Genomic DNA, 19,996 nt, shown 5'->3' on the forward strand with positions numbered 1-19,996 from the left:
TATTCAAATTAGTTCCAATACTAATTTCAACTTACTTTAAGTCATTCAGAGATCTTGAAGGGGCTTTGTCTGCATATGAGATCTTGGGGGCAATAACAGCATTTACTCTTAACTTCTTGTTGTCACGAACCTGAACACAGGAGAAAGACAGGATTAATTACTATGTGTTTAACTGAAATAATTTTTAAAAATCACCATATTGCTACTGGAATTGCTAGGGTGGTCAGAAATTTAAACAATGGATTTTTTTACCCACCCTAAAGTCAATATGAACTTTTCTATTTTATGGGGTTTTCTGCTTTGGTTTTGCTATTCGAGTCTGTCTGTAGACAGGAACTTGATATGTACCCCGGGTTGGCCTCAAACACACAATCTTTTCTTCAGTCTGTCACAGGCTGGAATTACAGGCATGTGACCCTATACCTACCAAGATCCTTTTCTCTCAAAATATGTACTGCATTTTCAGATGAAATAGGATGTCTGAAATTGGCTTAAAAATATATAGATGGCAGTGCTATGCTTTCATTAATACTATATTATCTTGTATGGGGTTTAGCTATTTGCAAATAATGATTAAAAACTCTAAGCAAAATTTTAAACAATCCTTTTCAAATTAATTGGACAATAAAACTTGAGGGATGGAAATGAATAAGAGCTGAGCTAATGTGACTGGTGACCTGAGAGTTAGGGGACTTAACTAGCAGGAGAGATACAGAAGAAAAAAATTAGGTAGAAAGCTGTAGTCTGAGGCTTGAAAAGCAACCAGAGGATGGATGGGGGAGAGTAGAAGGCTATGTGAATGCAGGGCAGCTCTCAGCAGGATGCTGTCAAGGGAGAAGCTTTAGAATCCATGTTTCAACCTTTGCTGATCATTCAACTATAAATGCATGGAAAAATTCCAGTGAGCCATGAGAAAGCAATAGAAGCCTTGGGGTTGGGGTGGGGCACTGAATGGGAGAGGCTAGAGAGATGGCTCAATATAAAGTGCCGTCATGAGTTTATAACCCTAACATCCACATAAAAGCTGCGTAGAGCAGCATGTATCTATCTATAACAAAAGCACTGGGTAAGTATAGACACGGGAGAATCCCTAGAACTTACTAGCTAGCCAGCCTATCCAGTCAGTAAGCCACATGTTAAGTAAGAGATTCTGTTACAAAAATTAATGTGGATGGAGAAAGACACCAACCAATAGAGCAGAGTTCTCTCAGTCCTTATCAGAGATCCTGCTTCTTGCAGGAGATGGTAATTAACAAAGAAACTCACAAGAGGACAATGTGAGCAGAGTGACAGATGTTGAAGCACTTACCCCAAAGTTTTGTTTTGTTTTTGTTTTTTTTTTTTTTAATCAAAAACCCCTCCCAGCCTCAAGGATGTACATAGCAAAGGAATGGAAAGATTTTTAAGAGCCAGAAGTGATGGATGACTCCAAGGAAACAGTGTCTTCCAGACACAGCAGGACTGACGCACATATGAACTCAGAGACTATGTCAGCGCACAATAGGGATAATGGACATAAATTTCCACCCCTAACCAAGAAGCTATTTGCAATCGATACTGCTAGGAAATGATAAAACCGTTTTCTCCAATAGAGCATCACTGGATATGGTATACAGTACACTCCAAAGTAGGCCCCATGCTTAATAGCAGGCCAACATAAAATGGAATCACAGTTGTGTGTGGTGAGTAGTATGTGTTCTGTTTGTCTATGGCATTATTTTATCTTATTCCTTTGGTCTTATTGATGTTTTTCGTCTCTACTTTACCCCTGTGTGCCCTGTCCCTTTGTTTGGTTTGAGAGAACAGGAAGTTGGCTGGAGAGGACTTGGGAGGAACTGGGGGATGATAAAAACGTCACTAAAATATATTGTATAATTTTTTTAGAACAAAAATTTGAAAAAAATTACCCACAAACTTAGCTTTGAGATAGACTAGAACAAAAGCTGGAGGGGCTCAGTGATGTGTGTGCTGTGGTTCCAATACTTAGGGAAAGGCTGAAGTAAGAGGATATTTGGAGTTCAAGGCCTGCCTAAATTCACATCAAGAACTACTTCAAAAACAAAACAAATTAAATAAAAATACCTTCTCACTGAATCTTAATATATAAACAATTCAAAGTAAATTTTAGAAATCCATTTTGAATAGCTAAAGGCCATGTGGTGGTTTGAAGAAAACTGGCCCCTATAGGCCCATATATTTGAATGCTTAGGGGCTGGCATTACAGGGTATGGCCTTGTTGGAGAAGTGTGTCACTGGAGGTGGGCTTTGCGGTTTCAAATAGTCAAGCCAGTTCCAATGTCCCTCTCTCGGTGCTACCTGCTGGTTCAGAGTTAGAATACTCAGCTACCTCATCTGCCTGGGTGCTACTGTGCTTCCTGCAATAGTAATGGACTGAACCTCTGAAGTATATGCCAGTCGTAATTAAATGTTGTCCTTGCAGCAGAAACTAAAGAGACGAGCCATAGAGCAAACATTCAACCAAGGATATGTAAGGCACACACTGTGGGGAGAGAGTGCCTGGGGTAAAGTGTGGGCTGAGTAAGCACAAGAACCGAGTTTGATCCCTAAAGAACAAATAAAAGGAGAGGAGGACAGGGCTGGACACTAGTCATTCCAACGCTGCGGAGGTGGAGAACTGGGGAGTTCCCGGTAAGGAACTTGGTCTCAAAAAAAAACAAAAGAAAGAAAGAAAAAGGAAAAAAAAAAAAAAACCCAAACCTACCAAAAACCAATAATAACAAAACCAAATCCAAACCACTGCCTTTTATACTTACACACACACACACACACACACACACACACACACACACACACAGAGAGAGAGCAAAACATAAAACAATGCTGAGACCGTAAAATGGAGGAATTTCATTTGTGAATGACAGATTAATATTCTAAAAGCTCAGTTTTTTAATATTAAAAAGAGTAAGTGTATTGATGATACGGAAGGTGATATTATTTCAAAACCCACAAGAGAAACTGCAACCCCATGAAGGAGAAAAGCAGAGGGCGCCTTGTCAATCAGAGTGTATTAATGGTTAGTACTTGCCTCTCTGAGGAAAATCTCCATATCTTCTTGACTTTCAAACACAAAGGCTCTTAAGTCATTTGATGAAATATGATTTTCAACATATTTTGCATTTTTATTATCTTTCATATTAATCTACAAAAAAGAAGAAATTAGTTAATTAGTTTTCCTGAAATGTACTTTTTTTTGTTTTTTTTCGAGACAGGGTTTCTCTGTGTATCCTTGGCTGTTCAGAAACTCACTCTGTAGACCAGGCTGGCCTTGACTCAGAAATCCGCCTGCCTCTGCCTCCCAAGTTCTGGGATTAAAGACGTGTGCCACCACGCCCGGCTGAAATGCACGTAGTATTAGTGCAGACACACATATCTTGGATTTATTTAGTTAGAATAACATTACTATTAAGTAATTTCCAAGCATCTCACTGGGACTCAGAACACCATTCGCATGCGGACCCATCCGTCCCCTCTGCAATGAGCTTTGCATTTTCTTACAAACAGCTCCGCTCCCTCCTGGTTAAGTCACTGAAAGACAAGAGACGGCTACCACAAATACAAACAGTTCTCATCCTTCCCCAGACTTTTTCTTGATTTTTGACATAAACTTCCTCTTACTTGACTGATAGGTACAAAACCTTAACAAAGCCTTCTTTAGACTCAGAAAAAACTTGCCATGGCAATCAGCTATCAGAGCCTTTGGAAGGCAAAGGTTTGCATTGTTCCAGCATAATGTGTGTATGTGGGTTTTGGGTTTTATGCTATGAAACTGTACCTGCAATTCATTATGTAGCTTGTGCTGCTCCCACACCAACCTCATAGGTGCTGGTGTTATAGCCAAGTACCACCACACACAATTTTTAATAACATGTTTAAAAAATATTTACTAATTAGACATTACTGCACAAGTGGCTCAATAGTAATATGGGAGAGATGAAGATAGATAAGGGGAGAACTGTTTCAAGAATATTGTTTTTATTATCATGAATAAGCAAAATGAAAAGCAAGCCATCATACAGTTCTCATTAACAATGGCACTAGAAGTACTGCCCTTGGATTTTATAGGAGAGTCGGATGAACAACATCCGGTATTTATTTTGGTCACTGCCCAATTTGTTACATTCTAAGTGACTAATTTACCTGTTTCCATGTACAGTACATGTCCTCAAGTACAATTTAGGTAATGGACTGGCTTTTAGTCCTGTTTCTTAGACTACTGCTCTATTCTTTCTGGAGTTTAGTGGAAATAATACTTGTCTACGTTTTTCAAAGAATTTTACAGTTACACCTTCACAAAGTAGTAAGACACAGACTGGCAAGTACAGTAGACATGCAGATCTTCAGATCATCTGGCTAATGTCACTTTCTGTTTTACAACTTCTTACGTGAAAAATTTCTATATACTCTATTCAACCTATTTTATAGTTTATTAAGTGTCACATATTACTCATTCTTTTTTGGGGGAGGGCAAGGGAGTTCGAGACAGGGTTTCTCTGTGTACCCCTGGCTGGCCTCAAACTCAGAAATCCACCTGCCTCTGCCTCCTGAGTGCTGGGATTAAAGGCATGTGCCACCACTGCCCAGCTTACTCATTCTTTATTATTAGCCCTAACCTAATAGCATTGTTTTTGTATGTATATGTGCAGGTTCACATATATGTGTGGAAGTGGAAGTCAGAGGACAATTATCATTGCTCCTCAGATGTCATCCATCTTATTTTTTAAAACGAGATCTCCCGTTGGCTTGGTACTCCCAAAGAAAACTAGACTGGATAGCAGAGAACCGCACAGATCCATTGCCTCTACTTTCCTAATGCTAAGACTATAAGCACAACACCATGGCTGCTTTTTCACATGGGTTCTGTGGGATTAAATTCAGTTCTCTGCAAGTACTTTACCAAATAAACTATTACCCCAGACTCCACAACAGTATTTAAATGGTTGTACTATATTCCACTGTGAGAATGAGAGTTGATTTATCTTACCTACCAGTATCTTTATAAATTTTCTTCTTTATACACATTAAGTATGTTAATACAAGGTATAATTCTGATTATAAATATTACTATGGTAATAAAAATAATACCTGTAACTCTTTTCTACATTTCCAATTCTCGACTGGAGTTGCTAGAAATAAATGATGGGATGGGAATAGTAATGCTATCTGACATTTTGAATGTACATGTTCTTAACTTGTCAAGGAGGTTCATTTTCAAGGAGAACTGAAGGATTAGGCAAGTGTACATATAGACCTGGACAGAAAGAGAAGCTAGGGGAAAAGCCACTACACAGAAGTAGAGCACATCTTGTCTTAGATACCGAGATGGAAATACAATCCAGCTAGTGATCTGACCTGGTGATGGGCTAGTTAGACAATCAGATGGCAAACCTGATTAAGTTCTGAACTATTACTGAGGTTGTGTGTGTTTTTTTTTAATGAGCAAATAACTATATTTACATTATAACTTATAGCAAGGATTTTTTCAGTCCTTATCAGATCAAAACAACACAAATATACTAAATATAAATCTCTTCTTAATTTTGAAAAGATATTCTCCTTGCTGTTGTTTCTGTTTGGCTTTAGAGGACAGAGTTTTACTATGGTCCCCAGGCTAGAATGTAACTTGTTATATAGCTGAGGCTAGAATCAAACTCTCAATCCTCCTGTCTCAGCTTCTCAACAACTGAGATTATAGGCACATGTAACTGTGAAGAAAAGAACATATTACAAATATTAATCTTACTAATATTAAGATAATTAAATCTATGCTATTATTAATAAAGTAAAGAATATAGAAAATAGACTATATTATGAATTCTACAAAAATCTATTATCAAACAAAAATATGCAGTAAAAACAATTCTTAGGTTATTTGGGGAGTTCTAATCTTATGAATCTAGTATATCACTATTAAAAAATATGTTTTCTTATTCTTTCATCCCTTTATAAAGCCAAACTAATCACCTGAGAATTTGATAGAAATTATCCCATTAAATCTATGACCAAACTTCATTATATTTCTACAGCGTCATCAAAGCTATCAATTATTTTATGATATCAATTACTTGCTTCATTCACAAAATCCTCAGAGTGCTCTCTTAAAATAGATAATTGTAATCTAATACTATAACCTAAAACCTAGCCAAACAACTGTTTTTATACATGATTCTAGTGAGACAATCCCCAGCCTCCTATCTTTTTATGGGGCATGTCTACCTGTGTGTGCGCGCGTGCGCGCGCGCACACACACACACACACACACACACACACACACACACACACACACACACACACACACGAGGTTGATGTCAGGTGCTTCCTTTAACCTCACTCCAATATATCTGGTTTTGAGAGAGACTCTCTCACTGAATCTGGAGCTGTAAATTTCGTTCTCCTGGCTGGCCACAGAGCCTGTCTGCCTCCTCGGTATCAGGACTGCAGGCATGCCATGCCACCTGCTTTCCCCTCCCTTTTATATAAGTTTTGATAACTAAACTAAGGCTTTCATGTTTTCATGGCAGTACTTTATAGATTGAACCATCTCTCTGGCCCCCTAGTTTTAAACTGCTTTCTAGAAAAAAAAATCCAGTGTGTGTACCATTATGGCTCGAGGGCCCTTTAGAAAGCTCATGCATGGATTCAGCCTCATGGTGATTACAAAGCCAACAAACAGAGAAAACCAGGGTCTTAGCAAGAAGAATTTTTACACGAACAAAAATCTACAATAAGTTTAATAATAAAACTAACAGATGTTACAAAAAATGAGTAACACTTCTTACCGTGAGCATTATGGGTTCACAGACTCTTTGTTTAAACCTGTCTCTGTTATTTCTCAGCCACAAGACTGCATCATACGTATCCCGGTACCGCTGTCTCAGCTTATCTTCCTTCTGATTCATAAGATTGTCAAACCGTGTAATATGATCACTCACACCTATAATTGGAAAGAAAGTACCACTTCTTTGAAGACAGTACGGCAACTTATAAACAATACAGAGTATCTTAAATAAAAAGGTTATAAAAATACCACTTAGGACAACTATTTCAAAGTCTTTCTAAAACGACTTAACACCTAAGATAAAAAGTAGCCTGAGGCCGGGCGTGGTGGCGCACACCTTTAATCCCAGCACTTGGGAGGCAGAGGCAGGTGGATTTCTGAGTTCGAGGCCAGCCTGGTCTACAAAGTGAGTTCCAGGACAGCCAGGGCTATACAGAGAAACCCTGTCTCGAAAAGACAGTGGCGAGGGGCATGACAGGTTTCTTCTTCTTCAGAAAGTAATTACCTTTAACATGGAACTAAATCTATAACAAAATCAATAAAGAGAGATACTAAATTTACAATGTTCTTAAGTAACACAAAAACACTGAAATTAATCTTCTAAATTAATCTCTTCTTAGCAAGTTATCTAGAAATCTAAGAAAAATAAAGCGAAGGTGGGATGAGAGTGCTCACTCCACAGCGCCCTGACCGCAGGCTCATCCTCAGATCCCTCAGTGGTTAAGAAGACAAAACCAACTCCAAAACATTGTCTGACCTCCCTGTGTGCCTAGTGCTAATTGTATGCCCAGCTACATAGATAATAATACCTTGTTTTTAATTTAAAGATACACTACAACAAATGGTATTTTAAACCTCTAAGCGGTAACTCAATTCTAAAGAACCTGGCTGTAAATCAGTTTAAAAGTCTAATTGCTAGGGAAGCACATACAATCCTGGTCCTCAATAAAACCTTAGATTTGAAAACAGAACAGAGACAGCATACTGTATTAGTGTGTCTACTCAACACTGACAGCTATTAAATAGCAGATGCCGGCATTACTAATACTGCTAGGAGTTAAGAGCGGGACTCTTCTTGAGCTTCTTTCAACTGTACGTACCAGAACTCAGATAAACAGATTAAAATGGATCAAAGGCAAATCAGTATGAGGGGGGTGAAAGTCAGGAAAAATAAGCAAGTCCCCATTTCATAAACGATTCTTTGCCCCCCGGAAACTTACTCCGTCTCTGCTTCTCCAGCATTTCCTTTTCTCGCTGTTTATCAATGATCTCGCCTTCACATAAGGCTTTCTCCTCCTGCACACGCCTCAGATCATTTGTGACGGTGTCGATCTGAGGCTGAAGGTTCTCGCAGTTTTCCGCAGTCTTGAGCTCACTCTGCAGATCCTCTATCATCTTGCGGGTGTTACTTATTCTCTTCTGCCGGTCCAGCTCTTCATTCTGCTTGACTGTTAATGCCTGCTGAAGTTCCTTAATCTAAAAAGCAAAAGTACGTTAGCATCTGAGACGGTTTCCTTCTAGTCTATTTGGGTTTTGCAGAACTATTGTTTATATTGCCTAGGACAAGGGCATGGCGCTCACTGGAAGAGCTGACTAATCTAGCACACAGAAACCTGGGACTGCCACCCAGGGGTCCATCCCATAATCAGCCACCAAACGCAGACACTATTGCATATGCCAGCAAGATTTTGATGAAAGAGCCCTGATGTAGCTGTCTCTTGTGAGGCTATGCCAGTGCCTGGCAAACACAGAAGTGGATGCTCACAGTCAGCTATTGGATGGAACACAGGGCCCCCAATGGAGGAGCTAGAGAAATTACCCAAGGAGCTGAGGGGATCTGCAACCCTATAGGTGGAACAACAATATGAACTAACCAGTACCCCGGAGCTCATGTCTCTAGCTGCATATGTAGCAGAAGATGGCCTACTCGGCCATCATTGGGAAAAGAGGCCCCTTGGTCTTGCAAACTTTATATGCCCCAGTACAGGGGAACACCAGGGCCAAGAAGTGGGAGTGGGTGGGTAGGGGAGCAGGGCGAGGGGAGGATATAGGGGACTTTTGGGATAGCATTTGAAATGTAAATAAAGAAAATATCTAATAGAAAATAAAATAAAATAAAAATGTCAATTAAAAAAAAAAAGAAAGAAACCTGGGGCTGGGTCTAAGAATCTTCAAACACATCAGAACCTTACATGTGCGCACGCGCGCGCACACACACACACACCCACACCCCCACACACACGCACACGCGCATCCCACGAGCACTCACTCCTCTCTTTAAGAGCTGCATTAGCAGACTCCTACCCAGTCAACCACAAGTAATTGATTTGTCCCCAAGTATATCAAAAGCACTTAACAGCCACTTAACATATGGTTAGTACTTACTAAAATGTTGGGTGAATGAAAACATGTAAGGCAAAGTCAGATGTAAAATATTTACAGTAAGTACATACCACACATACGACCAAAATTTAAACCCAAACAAATTTCTTTCAACAAAATGATTTTCTACCAACACTTCAAGTTAACACTGAATCTTTATATTTAAACTTTTGACTTTTAATCCAAATAAATTATTTTTAAAATAAAATATATTGGCTGGCCACCTGTTGTCAACAGAATTTAATCAAAATCATAATTTATCAAAAACACTATTTTCTTTAAGACAACACAAATAGGGGGCTGCAGGAATGACTCAGTGGTTAAGAGCATTTCTGAAGGACCTGGATTTGATTTCTAGCACCCACATGGCAGCTCACAAGCATCTGTAACAGTTTCAGGAGGATTCAGGGCACGCTTCTAGTTTCTGAGACTATTAGGAACAATCATGGTGTACAGACATACAAAGGCAAAAAACAAAACAAAACCCATACACATTAAAAAATAAGTCTACAAAAAGGCTACATACAAATATATAGTACATCTAACTTGCTTTTGTAACTACAATGCTGCACTGAGTTAAATTAAGGAAGCACACTTCATATGCTGCTAACCGGTTTTATTTCTGAGTTTTATTTATTTCCTCCTCTTCTCCATCATAAAAGTTATAATAAATTAATGTTAAGGAATATGGAAAATACATACTTAGAACAAATAAAAATAATTTATAAAGGAATGTCTTTAAGCTTTATACTTCTTCAATGCCTACTTCTATCTTATTTATAAAACATTTGTATTAAGTGGGACCACTCAAGCTTCACTGACATTTTTACTACCCTCCCCATATATTCTGCAAAATAAAACTTTTACACTGGTATCATATTTTGTCATATGGAAGCACCACATTTTAATTCCTTATTGTTAGAAATTTCTTTCTGAAAATTTAAATTTGGCACTATCAAGAAATTAAACATATGCCAAATCCTGTCTTCTATATCAAACACAGAGAAATAAAAGAAAACAAGAGTTTTTACGTATACAGAGAGAGAGAGAGAAAGAGAGAGAGAGAGAGAGAGAGAGAGAGAGAGAGAAAATTAAAAAAAATAGACAAGAAATCAATGTTCCCATTAACAAACAAAATCTAAGCCATCGGGAGAATAAGTGAGCATGTCATAGTGTAAGAACAAGCTACCACCAAACACATGAAAAAGCCCAAGTCCACAGAAACTGATCATACATGTATTTTGTACTTCCAACATTGTGCTATTACGAAAAAGAAAAGAAAATAAAGAAAATCCAGTAGACTAGCAAAAAAGTTTACCAAAAGATGGTCTTTACCTTGGGCCATAAGAAAAGGAAATGCATCAATGATGCCTCAGTTCCTGGGTATGTTTTCTCAACTGTAAAACGTCTGCGTTCCTCATCCAGCAAACTATCAATAGCATCAATAACCACATCAGTCCCACCATGACTGGTGCTGATGCTGAACTTCAGCACATTTATAACCTCACCTCTTCAGGTTTTGTTAGATCCCATTCTTGTGTTGCTCAATCTCTCTGAATGTACTTTGTTACTCTAGCCGAAACGTGGGTATTTCTGAAAGATACTTCTGTACTGAGCTCTCTCCAGTAATGACTGGCATAAACCTTTATTTCAGGTTTAGAGCCAAGGGCAGAGGCCCCCTCATGGCAATGAGTCCTTCCTCTTTTAATGCACTGTTTCAGATTCTTTTAATACCATGTGATCAGACTTTGCTACCATCATATCCTGTTGTGAATTAACTAGTTCCCTAAAAGTCCTCCCTCACTTACACACTGATGACTCTGGCACCAGAATCACTCTCTTCTCTAATCCATCATTATGCCTATGGTCATGTGATTTCAACCCAAACACAGAAAGTAATCTTTTTGGTTCCTGTGTTTCTTTTCTTAACTTCCAAGGTATTTTCCTTTTACTCTAGACAATGTAAATCACCAAAAATCACACAGCTTCTGAAACTGTATTTCTGCAAACCTATTCCTTGGTAATTACTTCCTTCTTTCCATCATGTTCAGCCTTGTATTCCTAACCCATTCCTTAAAAAATCCACAGGATGTTGTAGTCTACTGACCTACTTTCTATCATCTCAATCCATCTTTTCCTTTATTTCTTTAGCCAACTGTGTTCCATAACCTGCCAGTCATTCACTCCCTTGCTAAGACCCATCGATCCTTAACTCATGACATGTTGAAAAATAACCTTAATTCTAGCCATATTTCTGCTATATCTAAACAACTGAAATAATGTAAGGCTGCCAGGCGTGGTGGCTTTAATCCCAGCACTTGGGAGGCAGAGGCAGGCTGATTTCTGAGTTTGAGGCCAGCCTGGTCTACAAAGTGAGTTCCAGGACAGCCAGGGCTACACAGAGAAACCCTGTCTCGAAAAACAAAAAAACAAAAAACAAAAAAACAAAAAAACAAAAAAAAAAAATAAAGAAAGAAAGAAAGAAAAGAAAAGAAATAATGTAAGGCATCCTGAAAAGCTGGTCTCATTTTAAATTTACAGTTATCACAAAAATGGCAGTCAAAACTTTTACCACTAACATATTTGAATTTTTATGTAGATCCTCTCATTTCACCACAGCCAAGCCTTCTGGCTGTCTTTCTCTATTAAGTCCTTGCCCCACACTCTGTAAGAAAATATTTCAAATTAGAGTACTTCCTTTTGTTGTACTTTAAACTCACCACACACGTAGTCTTCTTATCCCACAAGGTAAAAACAGTTCCTATAAATAACTAAATCTAACCCCTAAGACTACTCCAGAAGAGTTTTTCAAATTATTTATAATGAAAGACTTTTAGAAAGAATCCCAAGCCATGCTTTATCAATTACTATTATAATAAATTATCAAATGTCTTAGAAAATATAATCTAAGATAAATGCACCTTTAGAAAATTCCCCAAGAGAAATAAAAGCGTATAGCCATATAAAAAAAAAAAAAAAGTATACAAGTGGCTGGGCGATGGCTCCGAGGGTAAAGCACTGCCAGGCAAGTGTGAGGACCCGAGTTAGAGCCTGTGCTGATTAGTTTTTGTCATCTTGACACAAAGGGACTTCTTGTTACCAGGGACTAACAACGAGTGTGTACTGCTTGCCTTGATGCACGACTGATGTGGGAGGGCACAGGTGAGGGGCAGCACCATCCCTGCACAGGTGATTCTGGGATTTATAAGAAATCTTACAGGCTGAGAAAACCATGAGGAACGGGCCAGTAAGCAGGGCCCATCATGGGGTTGCTTCAGTTCCTGCCCTTAGGTTCTTGTCTTGAATCCTGCCCTGACGCTTCAGTGATGTATTGGCCTTTCACTCCCCAATGATAATAAACCTTTTATTCCCCAACTTGCTTTTGGTCATGGCCTTTATCACAACAACAGAAATCTAACCAAGACAGAAGCCCAGAACCCATGTAAAACCTGCATTTCTGTAATCCCAGTGTTCCTACTGAGGCAGAGACACAAGAACCTTCAAGTTCATGGGCTAGCCAGTTTAGCATATACAATGGCCAACCACAAAAGACACCTTGTCTTGAACAAGGTAAAAGGTGAGGGCAGACTCCTAATGTTTTCTCACCTCTACATACACACTGTGGCACATGTATGTCAGCACCCACACGTGCACAAACACAAAGATATACAAGAGTGGTTACAGATTAGTTAACATTCTCAAAGAAACTATTTTAATTTTATTAAATGGCAAATAGATTAAATAAATTTTAACCCTAAGGAAACTGGAAAACAGAATAAACTGTATACGTTGAACTGAATGAAAAGAAAATGACAACATATGGAAATGTGTGGGGCGGAGCTCGCTCAGTGGTGAAGGAGAATGAAGAGCAGTGTTCACGAACTGTCCCCGCTCAGCAGGCTCCAGCTCAAGAACCTTGCAAAGGAGCAAAATGAAACCACATCAAGCAGCAGAAGGAAAAAAGAATAAAACTGGAAAGCAGTAAAACTAAGTGAGGGGGGAAATGGGTGAACTTCACAAACTTCTGGAAGGACACTAAAGAAAGAACTGGAGGAAAAACTGGAACAAGTACAATGCAACATTCCCATGAAGTAACATGGATTTTACTACAGCCTCTAGACATACTGTACTGAACGGTACAAGAATTATACTTACATAAAAACTGACATTTTGAACAAAACAAACTGATTTGCTTCCTAAACACAAATTACCAAAACTTAAAAGAATATGAAACAGACTATTTGAACAACCTGAAAGCTGTGTTTATGAAATCAAATTCACAATTCTAAAATAAATTCCTAGGGAGCCAGCAAGATGGTTCTGCTGGGAATGGTACCCACCACCAGGTGCCTTAACCTGATTTCATTTGATCCCTGGAATCTATATAGGAGGAGAAAGGACTGACTCCCACAAATTATCCTTTGACTTCTACAAACATGTTTGATATGGGAGTGTTCACCCCTGCTCCCACATAAGTATACAGTAATAGTAAAAAATAAAAGTTTACGACCAAATAGTTTTACTTCAGAATTATGTAAAATGTTTAAAAAATTAAGACTAGTCTCATACATAATCCCTTTCAAAATCACTTTCCAACTCACTTTAAGAAGCTTGCTATTATGCAAATCCCTCATCAGACGAAATGAAAAAGAAAACTACAGAAGAACACAATCCCTCACAGACAGAGTGAAAAACCCATTAACAAAATATTAGCAAGTAGATTTCGTTCACATGTGAAAAAGATAAATGCACATTTATACACCACAATCAAGTAGGGTTCATGTTAGGGAAGTAAGGTTGATTTGCTATTCAAAAACTAATATAAATGTAACATAAATATCAATAATCTAAAGAAGACAGTAACACATACATACTAATAGAGACAGAGACAAAAATTTAGCTTCATTCAAAATATAAAGTTTCAGAAACAAAGCCATCTGTAGAGAAACTTCTTAAATCTGATAAGGTTCATTCTACTTATAAAAGCCTACAATATAATACTTAATGGTGGAAATCCAATGCTTCCTGAGGTCATAAATGAGACAGTCTGTACTCACTACTTTTACTCAACAGTGCTAGAAATACTAACCAGTGGAATAAGTCAAGAAAAGGAAACTAAACACAAATAAATCAGAAAAGAGAACTCAAGGCCAATTCTATTTACATGTGACTCAGCATTTTTTTTTCAGCGTCATGATTGAACAAATGTTTATTCCATGTTCTGCATATTATTTCTCACAAGATTTTAGGTAAGGGGACTGTAGAGTTGGCCATGAAGTGAATAGCACTTATTGTTCTTGCAGAGTACCCAAGTTCAGTTCCTAGCACCTGTATCCTGTAGCCCACAATTGCCTGACTTCTATTTCTAGGGGATCCAATATTCTTTTATGATCTCTTCAGGTACCTGCACACATATATGCATACTGACAGACACAAACCATGCATTAAAACTTAGGTTTAAATGTAAGGTTCAAGCATCACCTTTTTATGAAATGATTATATACTCTTCACATTGGTTTGTAAGTTACTATTTTTATATAGAAGTATTATGTGACTAGGTTTTTGTATTTATAGACATTTAACTTAAATAACATAAAGTTATATTGAGATAAATATACCTAAATGACTTAATCATTTTGATAAAGTTTTCTAAGTCTATTGCTGACATCATGTATATATAAAAATTTACACATACATAGAAGAATCTATGTACATATAGAATTTTAGCTTTCTTTTTTCTTTTTTTTATATATTTTCTTTATGTACATTTCAAATGTTATCCCCTTTTCCACTTTCCCCTGCAGAATCCCCCTATCCCATTCCCCTCTCCCTGCTTCTATGAGGGTGTTCCCCACCCATCCATCCCTACCCTACACTGGGGTATCAAGCCTTCACAGGACCAAGAGCCTCTCTTCCCATTGACGCCCAACAAGGCCATCCTTTGCCACAAATGCAGCTGGAGTCATGGGTCCCTCCATATGTATACTCTTTGATTGGGTGACACAGAATTTTTAAAAACCCACAGAATCTCGGTGAGGAGAGAAAGAAAAGGACTGGACAGACTAAGGTTTAAATCTAACAAAACGCATATGAGGTCTACTTTACCCTGAGGTCTATAAAAACAGGAAGCAAAAGCTGAACAGATGTGTATATTTGCAGTGGAAATGTCCAGATGTTTACTAACACTCAGGCAACACTTATTAAAAACGAAAAAGTCTGGAAATCAGTGAAGAGTTAGAACCTGGCCAGACTCAGTGTTGCGGAGATAGCCAAACATACCCACTCTCCAAAGCCTAGCAGGCGTAACAGTGCCAGGCGTTTAAACAAGTATGCCCAGTTGTGAGAAAGCTAACCTGACAGTGACTTGCAAGCCAATCTTCCTTAAAGACTAAGGAAGCTAGGTAGTGGTGACACCGCCTTTAATCCCAGCACTCAGGATGCAGAGGCAATCAGATCTCTGAATTTAAGGAGAGCCAGGCCTTACAGAGTGAGTTCCAGGACAACCAGAGCTACAGAGAAATTCTGTCTTGACAAACAAAACAAAACCCCAACAAAACCTCAAAAAACCAAACCTAAGGAAAGTTACTAGACAACAATCACAAATACAATTAAAGAGGCTGGAGACATAGCTCAGTGGTAGAACACTTGCCTGCAATAAAAAGAGGCCTTGGGTTCAAGTCTTAGTACTAGAAACGAGCAGACGCTAATCATCAATGAGTAAGACATCAAGCTTTCACGAAAGGAAGAGAATTCATTTTTAGATTTGCCACATTTTCTTATTCAAATTGCACTTTTGACCAAAAACCAAAACTGGTTAATTCACTCTAAGTAGTAAGAAAGTTTGGCACTGACACAGGAAAAAAAGAAAAAAATAGTCAACAGAAAAATATCCAAGTAAGACCATAAGTGGACTTAGAAAAGACTAAGACTTATTTAAAATATCTATTTATATTTTGCAAACGTAAGAAAATCATATCTATCAGAGGTAAGGCGGTAAAAATATTACTGAAGAAACAAATAGTCCCAAACTTTCCAACTTTAAAGAAAATCATTAAACAGAACAAAGAAACTCATGAATTCTAAGGAAGATGGACTCAAGGTGAGTCTCACATAGAACAAGACAAATGTGAAAACTGAAGACATGAAGAAACTGGGGATGTAGCTCTGCTGGCAGCATAACTGCCTACCATGCATGAATTCCTGTGTTCTATCCTAAACACTGCATAAACCAAGAGTGGCGGCTAATACCTATAATCCCAGCACCAGAGACAGGAGAACCTAAAGTTCACGGTTATCTTGGACTATATACATAGTAAGTTCAAGAAAAACACTAATCATTTCCAATAGTCTCATTAAGATCTTCCTCAAAGGTGAGACAGCTCAGAAAGTAAAAGTGCATGCCAGACATCGTGAAGACTAGAATTTGATCCCCAAGTTCCACGTGGTAGGACAGAACTGACTCCTGCAAAGTTGTTCTCTGACCTCTATACACATCATGGCATCTCTCTTCTCTCTCTCTCTCTCTCTCTCTCTCTCTCTTTCTCTCTCTCTCTCTCTCCCCCCCCCTCTCTCACACACACACACACACTTATGTACATATACATATGCACTAAATAAATAAATGTGAAACAATAGCAGTAGTAAATTTATTAAGTCAAATAAAAAGCTCCACAAAACCCCTTACCAACATAATTGCCCAAGGGAAGGACAGAATATCATGACCTAAACATGGAGTAGAAGAAACTGGAACATTCAGACAACTAGAATTGTCAGAACAATCAGAAATTAAAAACAGAAGGTAGAAACAGAGCATTCAAGAGCTATGGAGTATTATGACTAAGACCAAATCATGATCATAGAATAACAATCTCAAAAGCACAGAAACGCCGGGCAGTGGTGGCAAATGCCTTTAATCCCAGCATTTGGGAGGCAGAGGCAGGCGGATTTCTGAGTTCGAGGCCAACCTGGTCTACAGAGTGAGTTCCAGGACAGCCAGGGCTACACAAAGAAACCCTGTCTCGGAAAAAAAAGCATAGACACTTTTCAACAAAACCATAACAGAAAATTCCCCAAATCTAGATTCAGATACTGATGTAAATATAGAAGTCATTTAAAACACAAAACAGGTAAGAGCAGATAACCTTACCTGGTCGTATTATTAAAATACTAAAAATGTAGATCAAAGAAATTATATTGACAGTTGCAAGAAAGAAACACCAATTATACATTGGGGCAGGTCAACTAGAAAAACAGCATTATTTATTTCCCACAAAGATAGAGACTTGGGCCGGGCGTGGTGGTGCACGCCTTTAATCCCAGCACTCGGGAGGCAGAGGCAGGCAGATTTCTGAGTTCGAGGCCAGCCTGGTCTACAAAGTGAGTTCCAGGACAGCCAGAGCGATACAGAGAAACCCTGTCTCGAAAAACCAAAAAAAAAAAAAAAAAAAAAAAAGATGGAGACTTGGAACAATGCATTTCTCATTCTGAAAGACACATGTCAACCCACACTACAACACAAACATAATCTACCTGTCATGTTTTAAGGAAAGAGACAAGTGTCCAGCAAAACAAATAAAACAACATAAGGCTAAATGAATTTACGACTAAGCTGCTCCAGAGATAGTATTTAAAGACCTCCTTCAGACTATAGAAAGACGCCCCACCCTCAATGCTGTGCCCCAGTACAACAGTGGAGAAGGAAAGGAGTACCAGGGAAACACCAGCCACACAGAACAAAATGGGGGACAGGCCTCCAATAAAAACTGAGTCTAATGATGTCAGTGCCTCAGTCCTAAGACAAGAGACTAATAAACTGGACTGAAAACCAGAATTCAAGAGCTGCCAAGGGCTCCGTGGTGAAAGCCACCGTGCTTAACAACCCATATGGTAGGAAACAACCAAGTCCCTAAGGTTTTCTCTGACCTCCACACATGTGCTGTGGCACATAAACAAACAAGCAAAGGCAACTTTTAACACTACAGAGCAGTTCTAGTCATAAAGCCTACACTTAGTGACCTTACAGCCATATAACTAGCATTCTGCATGCCGTGGGAAACAACCACCATCTTAGTTCCACTGCCCAAATTCTGCACACGAGAACCTGGAACACAGCAAGGACCCTGGCTTCACTCCCTACCACACCTGTCCCTAAAGAACCTCCTATCTATGCAAATAACACAGGAAGATCTTTTAAGAAGTATTCACTGAAGGACAATACTAAAAATTATAACGTTTTACGCCAGGGATGTTGGCACACACCCTTAATCCCAGCATGTGAGAGGCAGAGGCAGGGGAATCTCTGTACATTTGAGGCCAGGCTGCTCTACAGAGCAAGTTCCAGGACAGCCAGGGATACTCAAGAGAAATCCTGTCCTGATAAAAAACAAACACACAAACAAATAAAAATCACAGCATTTTAAACCAAAATAAAAGCCATACCATCTATGAAATGTAGCCACATGAGTAACTGAGAAAGATTTCTCTTGTGTGCAGCTACTACACTTAGCTCTTTTGTTTTTTGTTTATGTGAGGGAAACTAAAATTTGTAACAGAATGAGGAGGATTTGGGATAGTTTCTAAAAAATGACAATAACCATTTGTCCCCTTGTGAAAACAAGCCATCGTAAACTAAGGTAAGCAGCTTTTGGGAAGGAGTCTTACCTGTCTGTCCTTCCGTTCAATCAAGTCTTGCCTTTGCTTGCATTTCTGAGATGCTTCCTTAATATCGGTTGACTGCAAAATTGAACCAGAAAGAAAAGGTTAATTAAAAACTCATGTAAGCAAATTATACGATTCATCCATCCAAATAGTTTATAAATCAACCAAAACAACACTTTTCCACATTTTAATTCAAATCAAGTTCATAATTACCACCAAAATTACTCATGGTATAGGAAATCTATAAAGGTATTGCTATCATTACTAAGAGTATTACACTTTTTAGTGTATTTAGTGTAGAGTAATACATGTGTACACACTTGTTTCCATGTATGTTTTCCTGATATTTTGTCTGACTATGAAAACAATTTGGGGGGAGAATGAGAGAGGGAGCACCCCCATAGAAGCAGGAAGTGGGGGGCGATGGAATAGGGGGTTTGTGGAGAGGAAACCAGGAAGGGGGATAGCATTTGAAATGTAAAGAAATAACTAATAAAAAATTAAAAAAAACAATCTAATGAGATAGACTAGATATATTGTTTTATTATATGAAGAAAATAAGATCAAGCAATTATTAAGTGATGGTATGCATTTGCAATACAGATGTATATTAATTTGGAGCCAATGGCCTCTATAACACATTACAGGGCCTCTTTGGAATGTTAGGGGTGAAAAACCAGAGGGTTATAAAGGTCTCTGCTGAAAGAGAGAGGAATAGAATATAGTAAATATAATTAACTATTTATTCCTGCTACATGATTTAGAGGATTAATAATTTTAAGATATACACTCATAGACTAATACAATGTATCTCTTCAGAAGCCATAGGCACCTCTTGAGGAAAACAATTCTAAAATATCTTAGACCATGTATACTTCTATAGAAACATGAGCTCGGGGTTATCTTGAAACTGCCTTAGTAGCTGCTTCTTTTAGGAACAGAGAAGCAAAACAAGTATTTTATATATAATTCTTTAATTTATTGTAGACATTATTTTCTACTTCATAGAAAACCAAGTTTTAAAGCAATTTAGCAGTAACTTCAGGTGCCACAAAGCAACTATAAATCCACAACTTGATTATAACCAATTACTATTAACATGACTGCCAACTATTATATATATGAAGCTTGGAGACTTAATGATCCTTAGCCATAAAGCGA

The 19,996-nt window shown here is 38.2% G+C and overlaps 1 protein-coding gene across 7 annotated transcripts in view; it reads right to left on the reverse strand.

The window, feature by feature from the left end:
* Smc5 (structural maintenance of chromosomes 5) overlaps positions 1-19,996 on the reverse strand; it is a 67,482-nt gene that overhangs the window by 29,398 nt on the left and 18,088 nt on the right. For all 7 annotated transcript variants that reach the window (XR_001782581.2, XR_003952782.1, NM_153808.2 and 4 more), the window contains exons 8-12: positions 18,839-18,910; positions 8,017-8,272; positions 6,798-6,952; positions 3,047-3,160; positions 36-130 (exon numbers count right to left, since the gene is read on the reverse strand). Coding sequence is in view for 5 of the 7 variants with exons in the window: in NM_153808.2 (NP_722503.1) it covers positions 36-130; positions 3,047-3,160; positions 6,798-6,952; positions 8,017-8,272; positions 18,839-18,910 (692 nt within the window). In the remaining 2 variants the exon portion in view is untranslated. The remainder of the gene's footprint in view (positions 1-35; positions 131-3,046; positions 3,161-6,797; positions 6,953-8,016; positions 8,273-18,838; positions 18,911-19,996) is intronic.

The sequence above is a fragment of the Mus musculus genome, chromosome 19 (genome assembly GCF_000001635.26).
Source record: "Mus musculus strain C57BL/6J chromosome 19, GRCm38.p6 C57BL/6J".
NCBI classification, from domain to species: Eukaryota; Metazoa; Chordata; class Mammalia; order Rodentia; family Muridae; genus Mus; species Mus musculus.